This window comes from Felis catus, chromosome B1 (assembly GCF_018350175.1).
Source record: "Felis catus isolate Fca126 chromosome B1, F.catus_Fca126_mat1.0, whole genome shotgun sequence".
In the NCBI taxonomy this organism is placed as follows: Eukaryota; Metazoa; Chordata; class Mammalia; order Carnivora; family Felidae; genus Felis; species Felis catus.
Window position 1 is genome coordinate 173,509,941 of NC_058371.1, and position 26,250 is coordinate 173,536,190.

General features: G+C 44.6%; 1 protein-coding gene across 6 annotated transcripts in view; it reads right to left on the minus strand.

Annotated features, from left to right (window-relative positions):
- The window catches only part of TBC1D1 (TBC1 domain family member 1), a 226,575-nt gene that overhangs the window by 142,948 nt on the left and 57,377 nt on the right, over positions 1–26,250 (minus strand). Inside the window, exon 1 of one of the 6 annotated variants that reach the window (XM_023253208.2) lies at positions 8,410–8,633. The exons of the other annotated variants lie outside the window; for them this stretch is intronic. Coding sequence (XP_023108976.2) covers positions 8,410–8,439 — 30 coding nt within the window. The 5' untranslated portion in view covers positions 8,440–8,633. Of the gene's footprint in view, positions 1–8,409; positions 8,634–26,250 lie in introns of those variants that run through there. 6 annotated transcript variants of the gene reach the window in all.

The following is a 26,250-nucleotide window of genomic DNA, read 5'->3' on the forward strand; positions in this document are numbered from 1 at the left end:
CAGCCGAGTGACTCCCTGTGCACACATCTGTACTGTTACATTAAATTACCTTCACAGGTGGACCTCTCTCTGCTAGGCTGCAAGCGGCTCTAAGGCTGGGCCTGTCTCTGGGTCCACGTGCCTAAGCCACTCTTGCACAAAAACCACTGACAAACTGCAAACTCGACCATGTTTCAAAGAGTTTATACTTGCAGATGATCTTCACAATTTCCTATGCAATTTTGACATTGTTCAGTTTTAGAACAGGATCTTTAAAAAGATTAATCCAGACTACATTATTATTTTATAGGCGAGAAAGGCTCCAAATTAACTCAGCTAAGCTCAACCAAAGTAAATGAACAAGGCCTAGAAGTCTAATCATTATAACACACAACCAACATAAAAATAATTTGCAAACGAAGTACATAAAAACTAAGGAAATCCGGGGTGCCGGGGTGACTCAGTCAGTGGAGCATCCGACTCTTGATTTCAGCTCAGGTCATGATCTCACAGTTTGGGAGATTAAGCCTCCTGAGTCGGAACACCATCCATACTGTCAGCAAGGACTAGGTCTCTCTCTCCCTCTCTCTCTGTCCCTCCCCCATCCACACACTCTGCCTCTCTCAAAATAAATAAACGTTAAAAAGAAAAAAAATCTAAGGAAATTCTTTTCCATCATGTCTTTCTTTTAAATCTAAAAAAATGTCAGTTGGTGATTCATTCTACCAACAGCAAAGTCAGAAGCAATAGAAATAATGGGAAAATTAAAGCTACTTAAGTATACATACACAAATATAACCATTTAAATTTTTGTCTTTCTATAACCTTTGTATGTGTACCTGAATACCACCATATATTATGAAGTAAAATTCAAAAGGAAAATTTTTTATTTCTACTGCCTAAAAGTTAACAATCAAAAGGAAGGGGGGCCTCTACATTATGCCATCAGGGGAATGCAAATTAAAGCAACCAAGATACCATTACACACCTGTTAGAATGGCCACAATCTGGAACAATAACAACACCAAATGTTAAACGAAGATACGGAGCAACAAGAACTGCCATTCACTGCTGGTGGGAAGGCAAAAATGGTACCCCCGTCTGGAAGACAGGTTGGCAGCGTTTTACAAAACTAAACATACGCTTACCATATAATCCAGCAATCACTCTCCTTGTGATGTTTACCGAAGGGAGCTGAAAACTTACGGCTGTCTGTACATAAACCTGCACAAAAATGTTTACAGCTTTATTCACAACTGCCAAAACTTGGAAGCAGCTAAGACGTACTCTGGACAATGGAATACTGTTCAGAGCTAAAAAGAAATAAGCAATCTAGCCGTGAAAAGATACAGAAGAAACTTAAATGTACGTTACTACATGTGTGAAAGAAGCCAATGTGAAATGGATGCATTTCATGATTCCAATTATAGGACATTCTGGAATGGGCAAAACTATAAAGATCTGTGATTGACAGGGATTGGGGAGAGAGGACAAGATGTGTTAAAAGTCAGATCACAGTGGTTTTTTAGGGCAGTGAAGTTATTCTGTATGATAGTTAAAACACATACCATTATACATTTGTCCAGACACACAGAATGTCCAACACCAAGAATAAACTATAGCATAATCTTGGACTTTAGGAGATAATGTGTCAATGCAGGTGCATCAGCTCTAACAAGTGGTTGGGGATACTGATAATAGGAAAGGCTATGCATGTGTGGGATCAGAGTATATGGGAACTCTCTGTACCTTCTGCTCAATTTTGCTGTGAACCTAAAAATTGCTTTTAAATATGGAAGTCCAGGAGCACCAAGGTGGTTCAGTCAGTTGAGTGTCTGACTCTTTGATTTTGGCTCAGGTCATGATCCCAGGGTTGTGGGATGGAGCCTTGTGTGGGGCTCTGTGCTGACTGTGGAGCCTGCTTAGGATTCTCTCCCCGCCACCACTCTGCCCCCTATATACTCTCTAAAAAAATAATAATAAGTCTATTTAAAAAAAGAAGGGGCGCCTGGGTAGCTCAGTCAGTTGAGCGTCTGACTTCGACTCAGGTTATGATCTCACAGTTTGTGAGTTCGAGCCCCACAACCAACTCGCTGCTATCAGCACAGAGCCTAGAGCCTGCTTTGGATTCTGTGTCTCCCTCTCTCTGCCCCTCCCCTGCTCATGCTCTGTCTCTCTCTCTCAAAAAATAAACATTAAAAAAAAAATTTTTTTTTAAGAGAAAAGATAGGAGGGCAATGGAGTCAATTTTTCAACGATAATCTGATTCCTAGTCTATTATAATATCCTAATGGTCTTTGAGGCAAAGTTCAATACACTGAAAAAGATGAAAGGCCAAAGTATTTTTTAAATCTGATAAAATGAATAGTTAACACATAAAATGTTGAAATTTTTAAAAAGTACAAGAGTACGCAGTGCAAATTTTTCCTTCCACTCCTATTTGCCAGACACTTTATTTCAAGGTTAATTCTTTTTGTTGTTTTATTTCATGGGATTCTATTTCCACTACTATCCTCCCAGATACAAGTGACTAATCTGAAATCCTGGCATTTATTCCAACAACTGTAAGCAACTCCAGTGTCTAACGGTAGGTATAACAGACAACTTGGCTACAAAGTGTGGTCCCCAGGCCAGCAGCATCAGCATTACCGGGGAGCCCGTGAGAAATGCAGAATCCTGGGTTCCATCTAGACCCACTAGAGCAGAACTATATTTTAACAAGATGCCCAAGTGATTGGTATGCACTGGTATGTAAGGCAACACCACGCCTGTTTTCATAGAGTCTACAGGCTAGTGAAGGAGACAAAATAACCACAACACAAGGCATCATACAGACTGGACTATGTGGCTACAAGAGTTTGGGGAAAGATCAGCTTTGGTCCCTAGGGGGTCCCCACTGCCATCAGGATAAAATGCCAGCCCTGGGTCTGTATGCCATGTGCCCTCTGGCCACTGCCCACCTGTCCAGTTTCATCCTCTACAGATCCCTACAACACATTCTGCAGCCAGCCTGACCATCCTGGGGCTGAGGTTCCTCCACTGTGGCTCCAGGGCTCCGTGCCTGCTGCTCCGGCCATTTGGCAGGGCGTGCGCACCCCCCCCCCCCCCCCCCGGAACTCCTCCGCCTGCTTCAGGCCGGAGCAGCAGCCACTCCCTACAGCCACCCCCCCCACCCAGTCCCGCACCCCCATAGCTAGTGGTCTACCCTCCTCTACCAAGAGGAGCTACCACAAGGCAGAGGAAATGCCTTAGGGGCTATTTTTTTCTATATATTCACCTCCCCTTTGATATATTCATCCAAGGAATGAATGAACAATCACAGATGTTTCAGGGAGGTAGTGAAAGATGCAAAGGGTTTAGAGAGTCAGAAATGGAAGACCAAGGCAGAGACATACACTGGTTAAGATCAGTTTAGCGAATTTGTTTAGCGGGGGGGGGGGGGGGGGGGGGGGGGGGGGGGGGAACCTGTTTTTTGTCATTATGAGATCCACTCTGGGCTCACTATTCTGCTGTGGATGAGGCGGGATTCTATTCCTGCTTTTCTCCATTCCCTTTTAATAAAACCAACCTGTGCCCAAGGTACTGTCACTGTGAACAACCAGAGCTCCCAAAGAGGGGCTCCTGCCCCCAGCAGACAAACGAACCCCACAGGAGCCCGGCCAAAGCCTTGGTCGGGGCAACGACACCAGCTTCACTTAGCAGAGGCAGCAAATGTTTCAAATTCAAGGAATGGTCTGACTCTGACAAGGAGGTCTTCCCTCTTTATTAAACTCAAACATCCACTAATTAAACGTAATAGAAGTCTACCAAAGGAAAAACATTTTATAGTTTTAAGGAATCCATCACATTAACCTAGGACAAGCCAACACCGAGCCGACTATACCCAAGAAAGCAGACCTGCCCCCTCATAGCCACTGGCTTCCTTACAGGAAGGCCACCCTGTGCCAGTGAACAGGCAAGCCCGACTGGTCAGAGGCACCCAAGGTGGGCTGGGCTGGGCCGGGCTGCAGGAAACCACAAAGGTAAACAAGCAAGGCCCGCATCGGGACACAAGTGGGCCTCAAAGCCCTGGTAAGCCGCAGCTAACCAAGGACAAGCTGCATTCCACACAGAAGCAAGGAGTTTCTCATCATTTGCTCCAAGATCAGACGAACAAGCTCATTTCAGAAGATAAAGAACAATTAGGCATCCACAGGCGTCCTTTCCCTACTACAGAAGCTACCACTATGGCCGCCCTCTGCTTCCGTCTGAAGCGTACCTTAGCCTATGTCACCCCTCTGGTTAACGCCCCCTAAATGCCTCCCACTGCGCTTAAACGCAGATGCAAACCCCATTCTGTGCTTACAGAGCCCTAAAGGGCCCGGGCCTGGTTACCGCTCTCCCACTGGGCCCCAGCTCACTGTATTCCAGTCACTCCTGCCTTCTTCCCACTGCTTTAACGAGCCCACCTGGGCCACCCCCAGGCTTGGTACCTGCTGTCCCCTCTGCCTGGAATGTGCTCAGCACCCTCACTCCCCAGATGAACTGCTACCTCCTTGCCACCCCAGCCCCTAGTCACTCTCTACCAGACCACGTTGCTTACTTTTCTCCCCAGCACTTAGTACCATCTGGAATGGCCTTGTTTACCTATGTGCTTGCTGCTCTGCAGTCTCTCCCACCTCTTATTCGAGCTCCATGAAAACGGGAGACAGGTCTGCCTCAGTCACTGCTAAACCCTCAACTCCTCAAACAGTACCTGGCACATACTACATGTTCAATAAATATCTGTGTTGAACACATTTGTTAAATGACTTGCTGAATGAATAATAGGTACACCCCTAGGTTTTCAGCAAGGCCAAAATATGAAAAACCTGGTTTCACATAAAATATTAATTAGTGACTATTTTACAGAAGGATTCCTTACCTAATGTAGTTTTAAATATCTGGCTTATAGAGTTTCAGCGTGCACGTTTTTGTTTTTTTGTTTTTTTTTTTTGAGATTTTATTTTAAAGTAATCTCTATACCCAACGTGGAGCTCGAACTCACAACCCTAAGATCAGTAGTCACATGCTCTACCCGCTGAGCCAGCCAGGCAACCCCAGTGTGCACACTTTTTAAAGGATAAACTTATGGTCACCTGGGTGGCTCAGTCAGTTAAATGTCTGACACTTCGTTTCGGCTCAGGTCATGATCTCATTGTTCATGAGTTCCAGCCCCGTGCTGTGCTCTATGCTGACAGTGCAGAGCCTGCTTGAGATTCTCTGTCTCTCTCCTCCTCTCTCTCTCTGTATATGCTCTCTCTCTCTCTCTCTCTCTCTCTCTCTCTCTCTCTCTCTCAGCATCAATAAACTTTAAAAAAAAAAAAAGATTAAAAATAAAAAGGATAAACCTATTGTGCAAACTGAACTCACTCCTCCAGGGTATGAACAGTACCTGGTACACAGAAGGTACCCAATAAACATCCCCTGCATAATGAGCACTGGGAAATAACACAAGGCATGAACTATATGAAACTGCATATATGAATTCGAGAACACAGCAAATCCGGATATATTTAGGTCCCATTTTCCATGTTATCTGACAGAGTAACACATACATTTAAAACCCACTACTTTGAGACACTAGCAATAATCTTAGCCATTACCTTTACAGGCAGGTGCAAATTCAGATAAATTCAGAAAATTACCCGACAGTTCTGCAGTTTTCGCTAGCTGCTGCATGGGAGACACAGAAGCAGTGAGCAGAAACACTCAAAACTGCCAGGTTGTTGAGGACATCTGTGGGTTTAGTATAAACATCACAATTCTTGAGAAATTAGGTTTTCTTTGTAATCTACATAAAAACTCTTGTGCCCCAATGAAAGACTAATCAAGAAACCACACCTCTATAAAACCTGCCCCACTGGTAATACAATGCACACCTGCACCCCTGCTCCATGTCATGTCCAATTTAACAGAAAGTACGTCTTAATTTTTCCTTCCTTAACATAAAATTCTTCCCTGTTTGGGCTGTATTCCTATACCATGAAACTGCTCACTCCACATATTCAATATTCATACAATATTAATGCAGCACCCAAGAAAAACAAAGTCCCGTTCAGGTATCCACCTGCATCAAGTGATGTCTACTCCCCTTCTCTTTCCCTACCAGGTATTGAGCCACAGTCTGCAAAGGTCAAGACAGAAAAGTAATTAGATGTGCAAGTGTTTGTGTGAAGAGTGTGTTCATAGTCAGCTGTGTATTCTTGAAGAGTCATTCTAAAATCAAATATAAATGTACTCTGGGATTATACACATTATCTTATTTGCAGCTCTTGTTTCTGCTTTTAAAACATTCCCTGGTTTATAATGCCAACTGTGTTAATGCCTTATCTCTTAACAGTAAACCAAAGAGGTTCCAAAGAAACTCACTCTTACAATCTATAACCCCAAGAAATGATTTCAGATAGTTTCACATTCTAAAAACTCACAACATATCGTCTATAAGAATCAATTTCAGGATGCAATTTATGAGAGTACACCATGTAGAAGACATGAAACATAAAATAGCTACACTTTCTGCTGACAACTGATAAATTTGCTCCAGAAACATTTCACAGTTTTGCTGTTGTTCTGTAGTTTAAATAACTCTGGAATAACACGATTCAGAATTTACAGGAAGTTACAATATACAGTTCATTTACATCACCTTTTCAAAAGTACTGCCTGTTGGAGAAAGCTGACAATCCTTGTAAAAGTCCTTAATGTTTTAAGTAAAGCTTTAGTCTGGTGTTTTCACTATCATCTCATAGGTCAACGTGAACAAAAGTCCGCCTCACTCCTATAGTGAAAAGCATCTTTATTAAATGTTTTGGAAAAGTAAACAAAACTATAAAACAGTACCAGGAATAAGTTTGTTGATAGGTTTTTCTTTTTGGTTTTTGTTGTTGTTGCCGTTGTTGTTTTAGATTTACTTCTTACCAATTTTGGAGTAAAAAAATATATAGTAAGTTTTTGTTTTGTTTTTTGTTTTTTTGGTTAGTCTCCCTTTGGCCTTGTGGTACAAAGTCAAACAGTATAAAAGGTGGACTCGAATCCTCAACCTAAAATAAATAAAATATAATCAGACAACACACCCTGAATTACTTTTTAAACTACGTAACATTTTTTTTTAATTTAGCATTATTTATAAAAGCCAATAAGGTATCACTTCAAACCAAAAAATCTGGACTTTATCATTCTTTTATTCAGCACAAAACTACAAGGGCTCAAAACTTTGTTGAAAGTCATTTCATTTTATCACAGCTGTGTTTCAGGAAGTGAAAATTCTGGTGGGAATGAGAAGATAGGATACAGTGCCTAATAACTAATCTGGTTTCTGTGTCTCCATTTTATTACCACTTAAATGACAGGCAAAGCCTTATGTGGCTCACAAACAGGTATTTATTTATAAAACCAGCACTCTAAAAGCACTACATAACTAGAAGATATAACAACCACCTAATTATTATTTGTAAAGGGTCACATAATGGCTAACAGATTCTCTCAATAAGAGTTTATTACTCAACCTGTCAAACTCCAAGAGTGAGCCCTGCTACGGACTAAGAGGAATCCCTGGAGTGTGAGAAAGGTGCCCAGTTGTCCTGCCGGCCTTTTAGAAGATGAGAGGGATCCATCACTCAAAAACACCTAAACGGCTGGTACTCCGCCAGGGTATTAAAATAATTCTATGTTCGCAAACTGGTGGGAACTCTAGAAATCTACTCCCAACCCTTCGTTTTAGCGATAGTGAAATTGGCAGGGGTTTGCAACGCTCAGTTATTCTGAAGGCGCTAATGTTCTGAAAATAAAACTTTATGGAAATAGAAGGTAAACATTTTGCATTCAAAACTCAGGCCACCGAACCCTCTGAAATCAGGGAGTTTAAAACAAAGGACGGACACCCTCCGTGTGCACCAAGTCCAGCTTTTCGGCATCCTCGGCGCCCTAACCCAGGCAAACAAGCACAAGCCGGTGGCAAGGAGGATGCCACCCAAGCTCCCGCCGCGGGGGAAACACCCGGCGGAGAATCCGCGGCGCGTGGTGGGCTGCGGGGGAAGAGAGGCAGCCGGCCGCCAGGTGCGGACACCTGGGTCCGGCGCCGAGCCTCGCTCTCCCCACCCGTCAAATGGGCGTGACGCCACCTAGCCCGTTAGGCCAACTAATGAATGAGAACCGCCGGGGAAACGACCCCAGCCGCGCCCGCCACTCTCCGGTCGCTGTCCCCAGTCAGCGGGGAGGCCCCCGCCGCCGGCGGTCTCGGCACGGTCAGACCCCCCCACCCCCCGCCGCAGGCGCTCCTCCCGCGCTCCGGACCCCCCGCGGCTCGACGGTTACAAACGTCCCCAGAACCGCGCCCGCCGGGACGCCGGCTCCCAGAGCCGTCCGCTACGGTAACGGGCGCCGGCCCGACGCTGCCCCGACGCCGCCTACCTTGGCCACCCAGCTGAACAATGGTGACATCGCGGGCCGGGAGGCGGCTCCTCGCCCGTCGCTCCCGCTCACTCCCGCCGCCGGCCCGTGGGACGGCGGACAGCCGGGGGCGGGCTCAGGGCGCGGCGGGGCGCGGGCATGGCTCCGGCGGCGGCGGCGGCGGCGGCGGCGGCGGGCTCCTCCCCGCTCGTCACTGCTTGGAGAGGTCGCGCCCGCAGGGCTGCCCGGGCGGCCGAGAAAGGGAAGTGGGTGGGGAGAGCGCGGGGAAGGGGAGGGGACGGAGGGGGAGGGGACGGAGCGCGGCCGACCCCGCCCACCCCCACCCCCCCACGCTGGGCTCGCGGCGGGAAGTTGGGACGCGCGGGGGTCGCGCACCTCCCGGCTGTCCCCGGCTGCGCAGCTCCGGGAGGAGGAAACCCACACGCCTCGGACGTCCCTTTCGCACAACTTTCGGAGAACCGGGAAGTCCTCTCGCTCAGGTTGGATACGAGCCCAGAGTTGAGAAAGCCCGCCCAACTTAACCGGGGTTGCCCCCACCCCCACAGCGTTTCTTTCTAAGCGCTCGAGATGGCGGGTAACAAAAGGACTAGTGTTTCCCTAGCCCCTAATACCTTTATATAATCAAAGGTGGTTTTCTTGGAGTCAGGAAACTAAGCTATTGAGACTCGGGGTGGGGGTAGGAAACGAAGCTCCTGCCAGCCGGCAGGTTTCAGCCACGTGAGAAATGGTGACTTCACCGGTTTTCTTCTCTCCCAAGGCAAGACGATAAGACAGTGTAGTCAGTTTATAGCTACAAAGGTTAAAGCTGAGTTTCTAACTCAAGACACCCCAGAGTTCCACATTGGAAGAAAAAAACAAAAAGTGCAAAGGTCTAGTAGCCAGCGTGTAAATGTAAGTCATGTTGAGCCACTCACTGTGTGAATCAGGCCAAATAGCAACCCCAGACCGAGAACTGTGCTTCTCTTTCCTTTTGTCATATTGTGCATTATTTTCATGATAGGCCAATAGAACATTTTATTCAAACGGTTTGGACGGTCTCCAAACGTCTGGCATCTGAGTCAGGTGGGTATATTATCCATTGCTGTGTAACAAATTATCCCAAAACTGAGAAGCTTAAAACACCGGTTTCTGGGGGTCCGAAATCCAGAGCATCTTAGCTGGGTGCTCTGGCTCAGGTCTCTCTTGTTGAGTTCAAGCCTTAGGTGGGGCCGAGGCCACCCCAAAACTGGAGTGGGACTGAAGGATCCCCTTCCAAGCTCACTCCCATAGTTTGTTCCATACAGGCTGTTGCACTCAGGCCTTCGGTTTCTTTTCTTTCTTTTTTTTTTTTTTTAATGTTTATTTATTTTGAGAGAGAGAGAGAGACAGACAGACAGACAGTGTTAGCAGAGGTGGGGCAGGGAGAGAGGGAGACACAGCATCTGAAGCAGGCTCCAGGCTCTGAGCTGTCAGCACAGAGCCTGACATGGGGCTTGAACTGGTGAACCGGCTTATGACCTGAGCCAAAGTCAGACACTCAACTGACTGAGCCACCCAGGTGCCCCAAGGGCTTGGGTTTCTTGCTGCATCATGTGGTCCTCCCCATAGGGCTGCTCATAAAATGTCAGTTCGCATCCCCCCAAGTACAAATGATCTGAGAAACAGCATGTGTCCAAGAAGGAAATCAGTTGTTTTAGAAACTGATCTCGGAAGTGACAGCCCAAAACTTCCACTGTATTTTCTTCATTAAATGTAAGGAAATGAGTCCACACACAAGACAAGGGGTATTACACACGGGTATGACTGCCAAGAAGAGAGGATCATGGGGGTGAGGGACATGTCATCCTCTTGTTTCTCCTTCCAGATAGAGTGCATGGGGAAAGCCAAGAGTGACAGCATTCTAACAGAGCCTACCTGGGTAAAAAAGGTCCTAAGAGCATCTTAAGGAAGTGCTGTTCCTTCATTCTTTTAAACAGTGATTATTATTCCCTAAGAAATTAGGAGCTAGGGCACCTGGCTGGCTCAGTTGGAAGAGCATGCAACTCTTGATCTTGGGGTTGTGAGTTTGAGCCCCACATTGTGGGTAGAGTTTACTTAAAAAAAAAAATCAGGGTACCTGACTGGCTCAGTTGGAAGAGCATGCTGCTCTTAATCTCAGGGTCATGAGTTCAAGCCCCACATTGGGTGTAGAGATTACTAAAAAAAGAAAAAAATGAAAAAAATGAAAAGCTAGAAAAAGGGAGTGCATTGGCAGCCATTTAACCAAATCCTTCCCTGTTATCAAAGCACTTCCTCCAAATACAAGAGATTGAGTCTGACAAGTCCATTACACCAAGAGCCCTTCTGTCCTCCACAACCTTGCTACTCAAAGAACCAGCAGCCTAGACACCATCTGGCAAGTTGTTAGAAATGCAGAATCTCAGGCTCTGCCCTAATCCAGACCTACGGAGTCAGAACTTTGATTTTACCTTGATTCCATATGTCTAGTGTGCACGTTCAAGTTTGGGATGCACTAGTATGTGAGAATCATTGACGTGAGGCTTAAAATGGGTTTCTGGCCAACAGCCCCTAGAGAGAACAGCTAAAATTGTCTGGTGTCCTGGGAATGGTATGCACTAGCTCAGGTAGAGAGAGACCTGGAAGATTCCTAGGCAGCAACACAGTTTGATGGGACTGGATGGGCAGCTGAGGACCAGGTGGGACAAGCTGGGCCCATGACAGTCATCACCATACTCTGTCACTCCAATCTCCAGACTGAGCTCTATGAAAATACCCCAGAATTTAGAAGCAACTCTAGGGTTGAAAGGACAAAAGGAACCTGAAATTGATGAAACAAACCTGAGCTACTTCTGACCAAGATAAATTTTCTGCAAGTTGGGCACGAGATCTAAAAGAAATTAGATTAAATTTAGGAGATAAAATCATACACTTCTTGCAAAAAAAGAAAAAGTCAGACCAAATCCTGGATGTAACACTTACAACGGGAAAGTGTGCTGGCAGGTGAAAAAAGGGACATCAAGTCTTCATTGTTTCAACCTGGATCCAATTCTCCAACTATGCACTTCTGGGTGGAGGCTTCTCAGAACCTGGTTTGGACTTGCCTAAAGCTTATATATCCTTTAGACACACAGAGGTCTCCCTCTGCCCCAGATCTCTGCCTGATCCTTGACTGGGCAAAATCACTCATTTCATGGGAATATGGGAACATAAGGGCCTTTCCATTGAATAGACTTGATAGACCGTAAAATGCAGAGCTCTGCATATAGTTTAAGAAATAGAGGAGAAAGTTCTTATTTTAATTCACTGCCAGCATGGAGCTTGCCAGTCACACTGCAAGAAAAAATTCTATTATAATTTGGAATTTCACAAAAGGGAAACCATTAACATCAGACAAGCTACTGGTTCCAAATTCAAATAAAACAATTTTCATTAAAACACCACCATCTGAAAAAAAAGTATCCTTCCCCCCCCCCCCCAAGAAACTGTATATTCCCACAGGGAAGGACTATAGATATCCCAGGCACTGGTTTGTTGTTGTTGTTTTAAATGTTTATTTTTGAGAGAAAGAGCAGGGGAGGGGCAGAGAGAGAAGGACAGAGGACCCAAAGCCGGATCTGTGCTGACAGCAGAGAGGGCAATGCTGGGCTTGAACTCACAAACCATGAGATCATGACCTGAGCTCAGAAGCTTAACCGACTAAACCCCCAAGGTGCTCCCAGGCATTGGTTACTTTTAACAGCTCCCTGGTGATTGTCTCTCCGTCAGAATTGAGAACCCCTATGACAGACGAATCATTACTCAAAGGTGCTGATGATTCCCAGCCCTATCTATCACAGTTACCTGTGGTGCCTGGTGGGGGGGGGGGGGGGGAGAAGGGCAGATAAATTGGGGGTAGGGTCAGATCCTCAGAGATGTCAAAGGGCAGGCAGCTCACATAAATGTGTGAAGAAAGCCAGGTGTGAGACAATTAGGACTGAATGAGCTGTGGCATCTTGGAGAAGGGACACCCAATTATTAACTCCACCCAGCCAAGCAAAAATGGGTCACCCAAATGAATTCAGCCAGAGGTCAATACTGGTGTTGACCTTTAGCTTTGCTGAAAGCTTGGAAGAACATGTGTGTCCCACGTCGGATGTAGAGATTACTTGCATGAATGAATTGAATAAATAACAATTTTAAAAAATATATATCCAAATAGGACTTCTGAGATCTAAACAAATGATTTATAGAAAATCCAAGACTGTTTTTTTTTTTCTTTAATGTTTATTTTATATATTTTGAGAGAGTGCAGGCAGGGGAAGGGCAGAGAGAATCCCAAGCAGGTTCTGTGCTTTTAGCACAGAGCCCCACTTAGGGCTTGATCCCACAAACCCCCAGATCATGACCTGAGCCAAGATGACAAGTTGAACACTTAACTGCCTGAGCCATCCAGCACCCCTATTTTTTTTTCAAGACTGCTAAGTAACTTTTTTTTTTAATATTTATTTTTGAAGGAGAGAGACAGAGTGAACACAAGCGGGGGAAGCGCTGGGGTGGGGTGGGGGGTGTGTAGACAGTAGACAGAGGATCTGAAGCAGGCTCCACGCTGACAGCAGCGAGCTAGGAGCCCAACATGGGGGCTCAAACTCAAAAACTGCGAGATCGTGACCTGAGCAGAGGTCAGACGTTCAACCACCTGAGTCACCCAGGTGCCCCTCTAAGTAACTTTAAAAGGATGATTTAATCTCAGTTTTCCTGAGACATTACAGGAGGACTTGAAAAGAGATGGTGGGGGGGAGACCCAGAAACTGGTAGAGTTGCTTCCCTTCTAAGTCTGACCGGAACCCTCCGAAATAACCCCCACACTGCTCCCACTCTTCTGCCATGTACTTCCTTTGAAGAGAAGCAAGAGGCAAGGACCGCAGAGTCTCCTCTGAGAATTCCAGAGGAGGTGAACCTCCTCAGCTGTGCTCCACCAGCTCAGAGGTGGAGGCAGAAAGGGGGAAGCCTACAAAAGCCTGACCTCACTCTGACGACCCATTCCTCCCCCATAAGACCTGGCTAAAAATCGGACAGCCGTAATAGGAGGAAACTCAACTTGGTTTCAAGTGAATCAGAACCACTCGGCAACTATGATCCTGATACCAATGACAATATGGGTTCTCCCCCCGCCCACACACACCATCAAGCAATTCTCTGACACCAGCTGGGTACCCTACAGTTCAGCTCAATTCTGACACCATCAACCTGAAGTTAAGGGCTCAGTCCCACAAGACTGCGGCCCCCACACACACTTCCCATAAGGCAATCACAAGGCCAAGTTGTCACCTGGGCTTCTGACCAGCCGGCCACTCCCATGTGGGTTCTCCCATGCCCCTCCTCGAGTTCAAGTCCTATGTTACAGCGGCTCACAGAACTCAGAACATTTTACTTACTAGATAACTGGTTTATTATAGAAGGCTGTAACTCAGGAACAGCCCGACGTCAGAGAGGCCTAGGGCAAAGTGTGGAGAAAGTGCACTCGCATACTCTCTGAGAGTGCCAGTGTCCTGCCATCTCTAAGTGTTCACCAAACTCAGAAGCTCTCCGAACCCTGTCATTTGGATTTTTAATGCAGGCCTCATTACTGAAGCATGATCAATTAAATCATTGGCCACTAGTGACGAAACTCAAACTTCAGCCCCTCTCCCTCCCCTCCACCCCCCCAGAGGTCAGGGGGTAGGACTGAATGTCCCTACTCTCTAATCCTGTGGTTGATTCCCTGGCAACCAGTCTCCTTTCTTAGGTGACCAAGGGGCTTCCAAAAGTCTCTTGATTAACATAACAAAAGGACACCTTCATTGCTCTCTCCACGGGAAATTCCAAAGGTTTTAGGAGCTCTGTGCCAGGAAAGGGGACAGAGATCAAATGTATGTTTCTTATTATAAATCACAATATCGCAGCAACTAATCAGGGAGTGTGATTCAGTTCTAGGATATTCATCACCTATTGTGTAAAGCAACGCAAGTCTTGGCAAGGAACAGAAATGTGACAAGGCCTGAATCTTGACCTCAAGGGAGATAGAGGGTGGCCGGTAAGATTGGAAAGGGAACACCATGGGAGAGGCCCAGGTAAAGCTCCACGGAGTTCCCAGAAAAAAAAACGAAAGGTAACTTCAGGCTGCAAAGGAAGCACGAGCTTCCTGGCTGGAAGGTGACAGGACATCTTTTTTTAAGTAATCTCTACACTCAATGAGGGGTTCGAAGTCATGACCCAGAATCAAGAGCCACATGTTCTACTGACTGAGCCAGCCAGGTGCCCCAAGACTCTACAACTTTCACAGATGGTGATGAGGGAGTGGGCTTTCTAGGAAGAAGGATCAGCTGGACAAAAGCGTAAAAAATTGGTGCTTATCTCTGGAAATCAAGCCTTACTAAGATAAGGCAGAAAACAGAGCTCACATTGTAAAAAGAATTTTTAGTAAATTTTAGTTTGGAGGTGTGCAGTTATCCCTGTCTGGCATAAAACTTTGTTTCCAAAAAAAATATTTGCCGAGGGTACTATCAAGTCCAAAAAAATCATGCAACAAAATCCCTCTGTATGAACTGAAAACATATGCCATGAAAAAACTTGCTCATGAATGTTCACAGTACTAGTATTCATAACAGCTCTATAAAATAGAAACAACCCAAGAGTCCATCAACTGATGAATGGAGAAACAAAATGTATCCCACACAATTGTCGTAAAAAGTAGTGTGCTGATACATGCTAGGTGTAAATGGACCTTGAAAACATTACGCTAAGTGAAAGAAGCCAGACACAAAAGAGAACATATTGTATGATTCCATTTACAATATATATCCAGAATAGGCAAATCCATAGAGGCAGAAAGTAGATTCATGGTTTCCAGGAATTGGAAGGAGGGAAAAATGGGGAGTGATTGCTAATGAGTATAGGGTTTCTCTTTGGGATGATGAAAATATTTTGGAATTTTTAGTATATTCACTATACTAAATATACTAAAAAACTTAAATTTCATGGTATGTGAATTCTGTCGCAATTTTTTAAATCCTATGTGACAATGGTTAAATAACTTCAGGTAAGTTAATTCCATGAAGCTTTATATTAATGGAGCCCACGATGTAGAGGGCTAGTTTTAGGATCTTTTTTTTTTTTTTAAGTAATCTCTACACCCAACGTGGGGCTTGAACTTACTACCCCTGGATCAAGAGTCTCATGCTGTACTGACTGAGCCAGCCAGGCAAAGAGGGCTAGTTTTAGGATTAAATGAGATGCAAATGAAGCATTTCAGCCTGAATCCTTGCATATAGTAGGTGCTCAAGAAACATTAGCTATAGTAGTAGTAGCAGTGGTAGGAAGAGTAGTGCCAGCAGGGATTGCTGTTGGTTAATGATGTGATTAATTTTATGTGTCCACTTAAAAGGGCTAAGGGATGCTCAGTTGGCTGGTAAAGATTATTTCTGGACATATCTGTGAAGGCGTCTCTGGAAGAGATTAGCATTTGAATAGGCAGACTGACTAAAGAAGAGAGCTCTCACGCACAGCACATCGGGTTGGTATCATCCAATTGTGGAGGGCAGGAATAGGACAAAAAGCTGAGGAAGGGCAAATTGGTGCTCTCTACTTGAGCTGAGACATTCATCTTGCCTTGCCTGTGGGCATCAGTGCTCTGGTTCTTGTGTCTTCTCCTTCAGACCAGGACTTACACTATCAGCCCCCAAACTCACACCCACTCCACCAGCCTTCCTGGTTCTCCACCTTTGCCGACAGCAGATGGTGGAACGTGTCAGCCTCCATAACCATATGACCCAATTCCTATAATAAATCTCCTCTTACAGGGGCGCCTGGGTGGCACAGTCGGTTGAGCGTCCGACTTCAGCCAGGTCACGATCTCGCGGTCCGTGAGTTCGAGCCCCGCATCGGGCTCTGGGCTGATGGCTCGGAGCCTGGAGCCTGTTTCCGATTCTGTGTCTCCCTCTCTCTCTGCCCCTCCCCCGTTCATGCTCTGTCTCTCTCTGTCCCAAAAATAAATAAACGTTGAAAAAAAAATTAAAAAAAATAAAATAAAAAAAATAAATCTCCTCTTACATATACCTATATCCTATTGGTTCTGTCTCTCTGGAGAACCCTAACATAGTATATGGTACAAATGCAAAAATAAAACAAATGATGGGCTGGAGGTCTCAAGTTCATGACTGAGTTTATAGACAGGACAAACAGTTGAGATCAAAGTGGAGATTGTGTGTTAGCCAAAACTAATTCCAGAATGAGTGGGCCTCCCCAATTCTCAATATTTGCTTCTCCCTTTTTATGAGTTGCTAAGTCTAGCAGCATGACTGCGCTCCATTTGTTACCTTAACTCTAAGGCACACTGTGAATGATTCCAAGTTTCTCTGGTAAATTCGTACAATTCTCGCTGGCCAGAGACTTGGAAGGCACGCACACACTTTCAGGCACCTCAGAAATTCCTACTTCAGCAATAAACCCTGCTCATTCCCACTACCACTATTCCATTCCTCTTCCCACCCATCCCACGCCTTCTGTCTACATCTCTCACTTTCTCTCAAGCACATACATGCAGTCACATTTTAAATCATGCTAAATTCAAAATGGAGTCTTTGGGCGGCAAGCCCAAGCACCCGAAGACCAGCTTCAGAACAAACGATGCTCAATAAATTGGTGAGGGAGGGAAGAGGAAAGATAAATTTGGTGAAGACTTATTTGAAGGTAGATAATAAATTCAGGTTATTAGCTAAAGAACATTCTACTTTAATGCATCCATATCAACGTTTAAATTTAGGTCTCTAATTTTGTTTTGATTTCCGTTATCAGGTTATAGTTTCTTGTTAGCCAGAATAACAGCAAACAGATTTAATAACATTTTTAATGGCTCCAGTCACCTTCAGTACATTTATCAAAAAGCCTTGCAAAATTAAAATCTGGCTGCAGCCCAATTAGAAATCGTAAGACTTTGCAGTGTAAAAAAGTGAGCCATTGAATTGTTAACTCTAGAGAGGACCAGTCTGTGACAGACCCCCTCAAGAGTAAAGTTCACACCAGTTTCTCTCTACCCTCAGCAGTCTTTTTAAAACAAATTCAGTTTATGGCAGATTTATCTCTTCATTAAAAGTAACAATTCATGAAAAGGCTTATGACATTTCTAACCAGCTAAATTAATATATTTGCTATTTTTTAAATGTTTATATTTGAGAGAGAGAGAGAGAGAGAGAGAGACAGTGTGTGAGCGGGGGAGGGACAGAGAGCGAGGGAGACAAAGAATCTGAAGCAGGCTCCAGGCTCTGAGCTGTCAGCACAGAGCCCGACGTGGGGCTCAAACCCATGAACCATGAGATCATGACCTGAGCCAAAGTCTAACATCAACAGACTGAGCCATCCAGGCGCTCCTATATTTGCTATTTTAATATCTGTTCCCACCTCAGTATTTTTGCTTAATATGTATGCTCATTTTGTTCATTTTCTAGTTGGTAAGACATTCCAAAAATAGAAACAATGTTTTTCTAACTTTAGCTCAGTCTATAAAGTTTAAGCAAATAATCTTTTTTCAAAAATACTGTACACACACGTTTCAAAATCATGGAAAAACCCAGCAGCAATTAGCTCATAAAAGAAAACACTGAAAATTTAGTCATAAGATTTTTGACATCCTCACCCTGTGTTATAACTAAACACGGATGCTCAGCTTTAAGCTCAGATATTTTTATTATAATTTATAATAAAAACATTAAAAACACCACCTTGCACAGCATTAATTTCACCAAAAAATAACTTTTTCTAAACTGAAAGTTATGTTTCTCCTAAAAAATGAGACTGAAAAATATTAATTCCCAAAACCATTAGTGAATAAAAACTGGACCAAAAACTCCCCTTTCTCCCTTATTTCATAGATTACAATTTCCTAAAAAAAAAAAAAAAAAAAAAAAAAAGTGGCTTAGTTTACCTCTAGCGTGATTTCCCACTTCTAAAACAATTTCTATTTACCCACTATCATCTAGTTCTTTAAAGTCATCAACTTTGAATCCAGCAATCGTGCTTCTTGGTATTTAGCCGAAGTAGTTGAAAACTTATGTCCATACAAAAACCTGCACACAGATGTTTGTAGCAGCTTTATTTAGTTACCAAAGCCCAGAAGCCACCAAGATGTCGTTCTGTAAGTGAATGGATAAATAAACTGTGGCCCATCCAGATAATAGAATATTATTTAGTGTTAGAAAGAAATGAACTGCCAGACAATGGAAATACATGGAGGAACTGTAAATGCACATTACTGAAGGAAAGAGGCCAATCTGAAAAGGCTACATACTATATAATTCCAGCCATATGACATTCTGGAAAATGTAGAACTATGGAACCAGTGAAAGATCAGTGGTTGTCAAGCGGTTGGGAATGGGAAGAGGGAGATGAATAGGCAGAGCACAGAGGATTTTTAGGGCAGTGAAAATTACTTGTTATGCTGTTATAATGATGGATACATGTCATTCTACATTTTTCCAAACCCACAGAATATACAACACCAAGAGTGAGTCCTGATGTAAACTATGGACTTTGGGTGATCATGTTGTGTCCATACAGATTCACCAGTTGTAATAAATGTATTACCCTGCTGGCGGATGCCGATAATGGCAGAGGCTATTTATGTGTGGAGGCTGGGTGTAGGGGAAATCTCTATACTCTGTGCTCACTTTTTGCTGTGAATCTAAAACTATTCTAGAAAAATGAGGTCTTAAACAAAAGCATCAGGTTTGAAACACAACGGATACCCTTCTTGTAAACGCTCTCTTTTCAAAGCCTAAATTTGTATATGTTGGTATTTTTGGATCACAATAGTTTTGGAACTGCACAGCAAGTACCTAAAAAGCAGAACAATGTCTCTCCCATGTTGGTAACTTGTGCCTGGTACAGAGCCACATACCTCTATAGTCACGCAAAGCAATTCACATCTGTTTCCTCGCTATAGCTTGAGATAGATACCTCCAAAACGTCCACCGAGCCATGTACGCTTGCATTTCACCCAGAGGAGAGTGCTGGTTATGCTCAGTGCAATTTTTAGGTGCACAGAGCAAGCACATTTCCCAGAAGTTGAGACCCAATAGCCACATTCCTGGGTAAATGCCCCTCTCGGAACTTGAAGATAAAGGGTCCCTCTGGGTTCACAGCTTAGCAAAGTAATACGTAGGTTATAAAATAACCCATCTGCCTCCCAGTCTCTATACACAGCTAAAGCAGGTACATAATTGGAAACAATTTCTGCTGGCTTTGACAGGAGGTGTTAGGGACGAGAAGGTACAAGAAGGGAATGGCTTCCCTTTTCCCTTGATGTTCGAGTCTCCTTTGATTTCTCCAATGCTTCTAAGGTAGGGAGGTCTGAGACACTGCCCTCTTCACCTGGGATTTTCCAGACTTGACAGAGGCCATGCTCAGGGTAAAGTGAAGATAAATCAGCCTGATAAGTCAGAGGCGGCTCAGAATTCATCTAAAGTGATCTGATTGATCTGAACACAGTCCTTTCGAGTCTTTCTCTCTGTGGAGGCAACACATCTCCAGAGACCGCCGAGGAGGGACGCAGGGATGGGCGTCCAATGTGCACTGCCAGCTTCTACCTACTCGAGACTGGCTGTGTGATCTCAGGCAGCTCATGTCGCATCTCTGGGCCCATTTCCACCTTGTACATTTCAGAGGTTACACTCAAGATCTCCAAGGTCCCTTCCAAGCTTCCCTTGGGAACGCTATTAAATAAGTGCTAAATTAAATGCCCGTGATGGGTTCGTGCCTGGAAGCCTTAGCTCAGGGTCAAGGCAGAATTAAACAAACCTGCTTACCAATCCCAAGGTCCTGATGTTGCAAGGATGCCAAAGCAGCCCTTGGAACTTTTCAGGAAACCGAGAGTTGGTTCCTTACCTCAGGGGAGAAGCTTGCAAGAATGAGTGCCTACAGCTCCAGTGATAGGGTGGGTCCCCTGCCTCCTGTCTGCAGTACCCCTTCTCCAAGATCAAGGGTCAGGAAGGAGGGAAACGACATCTACTGAACATCTGTTGCATGCCAAGTATTTTCATATATTATCTCATCAATCCTTACAACAACCCCAAAGTCTTGTGGGCCCAACCACTGCCCTGCAAAACTGCAGGGTCAGGACCTCCATCCCAGTGTGTCCAGAAGGTGGGACTCCTGTCCCAGTGGGTCTGGAAGGCAGAGAATCAAGGCCAAGACAATTTTTCTTAAGCCTTAAGATCTGATGGAGTTTTGCCTTGTAGTTTGGATTTTTTTTTTTTTTTTGAATAGGAACATTTATTCTATGCCTGTTTCATCACTGTTTTGGAAGCACATAATTTGTTTGGTTTCACACATTCACAGCTTAGAGAGGAATTTGTCTCCATGTATGTCAGCATGAATCATATCTCCAGTCTCACCCACATCTGATTTAGATGACCTTTAGATGAAATGCTGGACTTTAGATTTTTGAGTTGATGCTGGAGCAAGTGAAGACTTTGGGGGGGTTGGGAATGGAATAATTGTGTTTTGCATGTGAGAAACACATGAATGGGGGGGGGGGGCAGGGACAAAATGCTGTAGGCTTCAGGTTCATAGCCTCCCCAAATTCAGATGTTAACACTGAGTCCTCCGCGTAATGGTAGTTGGAGGTGGGGTCTTTGGAAGTAATTAGGTCGTGAGGGTGGAGCCATGGGGAATAGGATTGGTGTCCACAGAGCCCCTTGCCTCTCCCACCATGTGAGGAGACAGGAGAAGACGGCCATCTATGAACCGGGAAGTGGTCCTCACCAGACACTGGATCTGCCAGCACCTTGATCTTGAATTTCTCAGCCTCCACTGTGAGACATAAATTTCTGTTGTTCACAAGCCACTCGGACTGTGGTGGTTTTTTTACAGTAACCCTAAGGAACTAAGACAGGTAAAAATAATAGTAATAGAACATGATGTGTATTGAGTGCTTACTATCTACCAGACAGTGCTTACAACAGCAAACCTTTGGAAAGCACTCATTACAGGCTGGCCGTTGTTCTGAGCATTTCCAATGTGCACACGGACCAGGATGGCCAGATTTTGGATGGGGAAACTGCAAGGGCAGAACCAGGCTTCAGGCCCAAACACTCTGTCAACTTAACCATTTTATCACGTAGCCCCTAATTATCATCTCAAAAGTCTGCGGCAAAGATACTATTTATTCTATTTGGCAGACAAAGAAGCTTAGGGTCAGAAAGGTAAAATACCTCACCCAAGGTCGAGCCTGGGTAGAGCTGAGGCTCTCTCCACGGTGCAGGAAAGCAAATGGTCCTCAGTGCTATTAACACTGGGCTTCGTGCTCTAAGACTTCAGGGATCTATTCTAGTCAAGAAACGTTCTGAAGACACCCACCACCTTCCAACCAACAGCTGGCTTTGTCGGGGTGGGGGGGGGGGACTTCTGCTTTCGTGGGGCTGGGGGATGAGCCAATGGCAGCTAGGCTACATGGGGGTGGGCTTGAAACAGCAGATTCTAATGAATAATCAAAAGAAAGAGAGAAAGAAAAAGAAAAGGAAGCAAGTCCTCTCTGGGACTGAGGAAGCAGGGCGCTTCCCCGAGGCTACAGCTGGCTGGGGGCTAGTAAGAAGGAAATGAGGCCTCCAGCAGACTCCCCGCTGAGGCCACCCTGGGGACTGGCAAGCCCAACCCAACCGGAACCTGACCAGGGACAAAGCAGGGGCTGGGGCTCCTGGGTGTGGGGCAGGTGGCAGCAGTGATCCTCCCTAGGAAGAGGTGGCCTGGCTAATGGAATGAAAAGACCCTGACCTCACAGTGCCAGAAAATTGGCTGAATGGGGTGTCTCCTGCCAAAGTTTAATGACAGCCTGACTCTTTCAGTTAGAGGAGTCAGTGGGTCTAAGACAAGGTTTCCTCACAGGAAGCAGCCCATCACTCTGTTCCTCCTCTCCAACTGCGATGTTGTGGTACAAGGGCTAAGGGCGGGCCAAGCCAAGCACGGTGCACGCAGATGTTGCTAGAAATGTTGCTATATAGTTTCAATTCATAGCTGATATGCAGTATATGTAGTTGGTGATTTCAGGCATCCACCTGTGGCCCCCTGTGTGCACAGCAGGGAACTTAAACCATGGAAGCATCCATGAATTCTTTGTCTCTTAGTAAGTATCTGTTGTACAACAGTGCACAGCAGTCCCTGGAGATGCTACAGCAAATAAGCCACCTGCCCCCAGAGGCGCGTGCTAGGCTCCAGTGGGCCCGCGCAGCAAGTAAACAGGAAACTGCACAGCCGGGTGAGGAGTGTTGCAAGAAGGAAAAGAGGGTGCTATGAAAGCACGCAGAGAGGGCCTGGAACCCAACACTGCGGCCTGTAAACCCACCCAGAGGGCCTGAGGCTTAAAGATGCACACAAAGTCAAGCAGAAGTTAGCCACAAAAGGAAAAACGAGTGAGATTATCCCTAATCTACAAAAGAGCAGGATCTGATGCTGGACTTTTTATTACATCCAACATTCTTGTTTTCTAAGTTTTGTTTGTTTGTTTTTTTGGTTTTTTTAATTATAAAATATTTCCAGAGGCGCCTGGGTGGCTCAGTCGGTTAAGCATCTGACTTCGGCTCGGGTCATGATCCCGTGGTTCATGAGTTCGAGCCCCATGTCAGGTTCTGTGCTGCCAACTCAGAGCCTGGAGCCTGCTTCAGATGCTTTGTCTCCCTCTCTCTCTGCCCCTCCCCCACTTGCACTCTGTCTCCCTCTCAAAAAGAAACATTTAAAAAAATGTTTTTTTAAAAAGAAAAAAAAAATTCCAAAAAATCAAATAGAATAATATGACAGATACTCATGTACCTTCTACCCAGTTTTAACAGTTTTAAATATTTGCACATAGGTACATAAATGTATTTTTTAAGAGAAATAAAATGTTACTTATAGAGATCTCCCTACAGGCCCAGGAGTACCCACCATCTAGTGCTAGGTCTATCTTCCCTCTCTGTTTTTATATATTAACCCCATGAATAGTAATCCACAAACTATATTAACTTGCATTTTGTGCTTTTCAATTTGTTCCTATATGGTATCACAGTGTATACTATATTTTTGGCAGTTTCTTTTTTATATTCAACATGGTGTATTTTAACTGCTGACTGAAATTCAGTTGTAATAAATTGTATGACTATCCCATATCTGTTCCATTTTTTCTTTAAAGTAGGCTTCACGCCCAGAATGGAGCCCAACATGGGGCTTGAACTCACGACCCTGAGATCAAGACTTGAGTTGAGATCAAGAGTCAGATGCTTAAAAGACTGAGCCACGAAGCGCCCCTACTCCAATTTTCATGGATATAGAATTTTTCCTTTTTTAAAAAAAAACATTTTGGGGGGGCACCTGGGTGGCTTAGTCAGTTGAGCGTCTGACTTTGGCTCAGGTCAGGATCTCGCCGTCTATGAGTTCCAGCCCTGCGTCGGGCTCTGTGCTGACAGCTCGGAGCCTGGGGCCTGCCTCCGATTCTGTTTCTCGCTCACTCTCTACCCCTTCGCCACTCGTGCTCTGTCTCTCTCAAACACTAAATAAACATTGAAAAAAAATTTTTTAATTTTTTTAATGTTTATATTTGAGAGAGAGAGAAAGAGAGATTGAGAGAGACAGTGTGTGAGCGGGGGAGGAGCAGAGAGAGAGGGAGACACAGAATCTGAAGCAGGCTCCAGGCTCTCACCCATCAGCACAGAGCCAGATGCGGGGCTCGAACTCACGAGCTGTTTGAGCCGTGAGATCATGACCTGAGCCGAAGTCAGAGCCTTAACTGACTGAGCCACCCAGGCGCCCCTTTCTGTTTTTTTTTTTTTTTTTTTTAACCATAAGAACAACACCTCTTCCTTGTCTCCTTGTGCACATGTCCACCACACATGCCTAAATGTGGAACTGCCGGACTACAGGTGTCCATATCTTCAACTCTGCTGCACATGGCCATACTCCTCTGAACAATCACTGTGCCAATTTAGACTTACACCCGCGTGCATGGGTTCCTGTTGCTTCACATCCTTGCCAATCCTGATGTTATCAAGCTCTTAAATTTCAACATTCTAATGAGTGTGATGTTATTTTCTTACTTTAATCTGCCCTTGACTGGTTGCTAGACTGTTGCCTATCTTTTCAATGGGGGGCTTGAACTCACAACCCGGAGTAGCTGGCACATGCTACCTACTGAGCCAGGCTGATGCCCCTGGTTTGTATTTTCTTTTTTCTTTTTATTTTTTTTTTAAGTTTATTTATTTATTTTGAGAGAGAGAGGGCACAAGCAGGGTAGGGGCAGAGAGAGGGAGAGGAGAGAGAATCCCAAGCAGGCTCTGCGCTGTTAGCACAGAGCCTTATGGGGGGCTTGGACCCATGAGATCATGACTTGAGCTGAAGGCAGACACTTCACCAACTGAGCCACCCAGGCGCCCCTGGTGTGTGTTTTCTTAATGGTTTCATATCTTCTGCCCTTGGGGATATGCAAAGAGATATCTGAAATGAAGAGTTCATGTTCGTTTCGTGTAGGAGATACCTACGTTAAATGATTAATCACTGCCCTGGAAACGTTGAAAGACCTTCAGAGAAGCTGCGAGCCCCGTTCTGACCACAGGCACACTAAATCAAAGACCAGCTTACTGTTGGATTAGGGTGCTTTTTAAAATATTTTTTTGTCCAATTTGTGGTTTCATTCGTTTGATTTATTTCAGTATAGAATTTGACTTTTTATCATTGTTTATAACAATCCTGAAAAAAAATCTATAATCACATAACAACAAATTGTCATAACGACCAACACCCTCATAACTAAATCCATAGGCTAACAGACTAGAAAGCTATCATCTATCCAAACCTCTTTATTTACAAGTAATGAAGCTGAAGTCTGAGAGACTAAATTATTCATGTTTATTCACTCAACAAATATCTACTGAGCTTCTATACTATGTACCAGGCATTAAGCTAAGAATTTCACATAAATATAAACATTAGACATTAAAACAAAATTTAGACACGTTTGAGGTCTCTAACGACAGCTTCAAGAGGTAAAATCTGAGAAGTTAAACAGCCTGCCTAAGGTTTATGAGTAGAGGAATGAAGGGTTAAGATGCAAAGATTCTGACCCCAGCAATACTTTGTCTTGTCATAAGATACACTAGTGATGCTTGGCCTAAGTTCAAAACACAGAGATATGAACCTTACAGGAGAACAGGGCCCTAGCATTCACACAATATGAGAAGAGATCCAGTTCCTTCATTGAAGAAGGCAATGGATGGGTTGGGGCTTATGCCCACATGTTACAGAAACTCTTCGTTGACCTGTGTGTCCAATGAGCCAAGACAAAGAGTACTTATGTGGAGAACCCACCGTACAGTCAGCTCCAGGGGAAGAGTAAGTACTAGGACATCATGGTGAACAACAGTCATGGTCCCTGTCCCTTATGGGGCTCACAGTCTGGTGGAGCAGACAGACATTAAGCAAGTAAGGAAACCAATGAAATACATAATTACAAAGTGCTAAGTGCTATGAAGGAAGGAACAAGGTAATGTGAGAGAGAAAGTCTTGTGGGCAAGAGACTTACTTTAGAATGTGTAGTCAATAAAGACCTCAATTAATGCTAAAACTGAGACCTGAATGAGGTAGCCATGTCACAAGTCAGGAGAAAAGAACGTGCAAAGGCTCTGAAAATGGAAGGGAAAAAATATCTCTGTGAATACAACAGAGAGAGTGAGTAGAAAGTGGCTCAAGATAAAGCTAGAGACATAAGCAAGGGACAGACCAGCCAAAGCCCTGAAGGCTGTGGTAAGGAGCTGAACTTTACCCTAATTGTAATCGGGAATATTGGTGGGTTTAAGGAAAGGAATCACATGGCTCAATCCTTTATTCTGG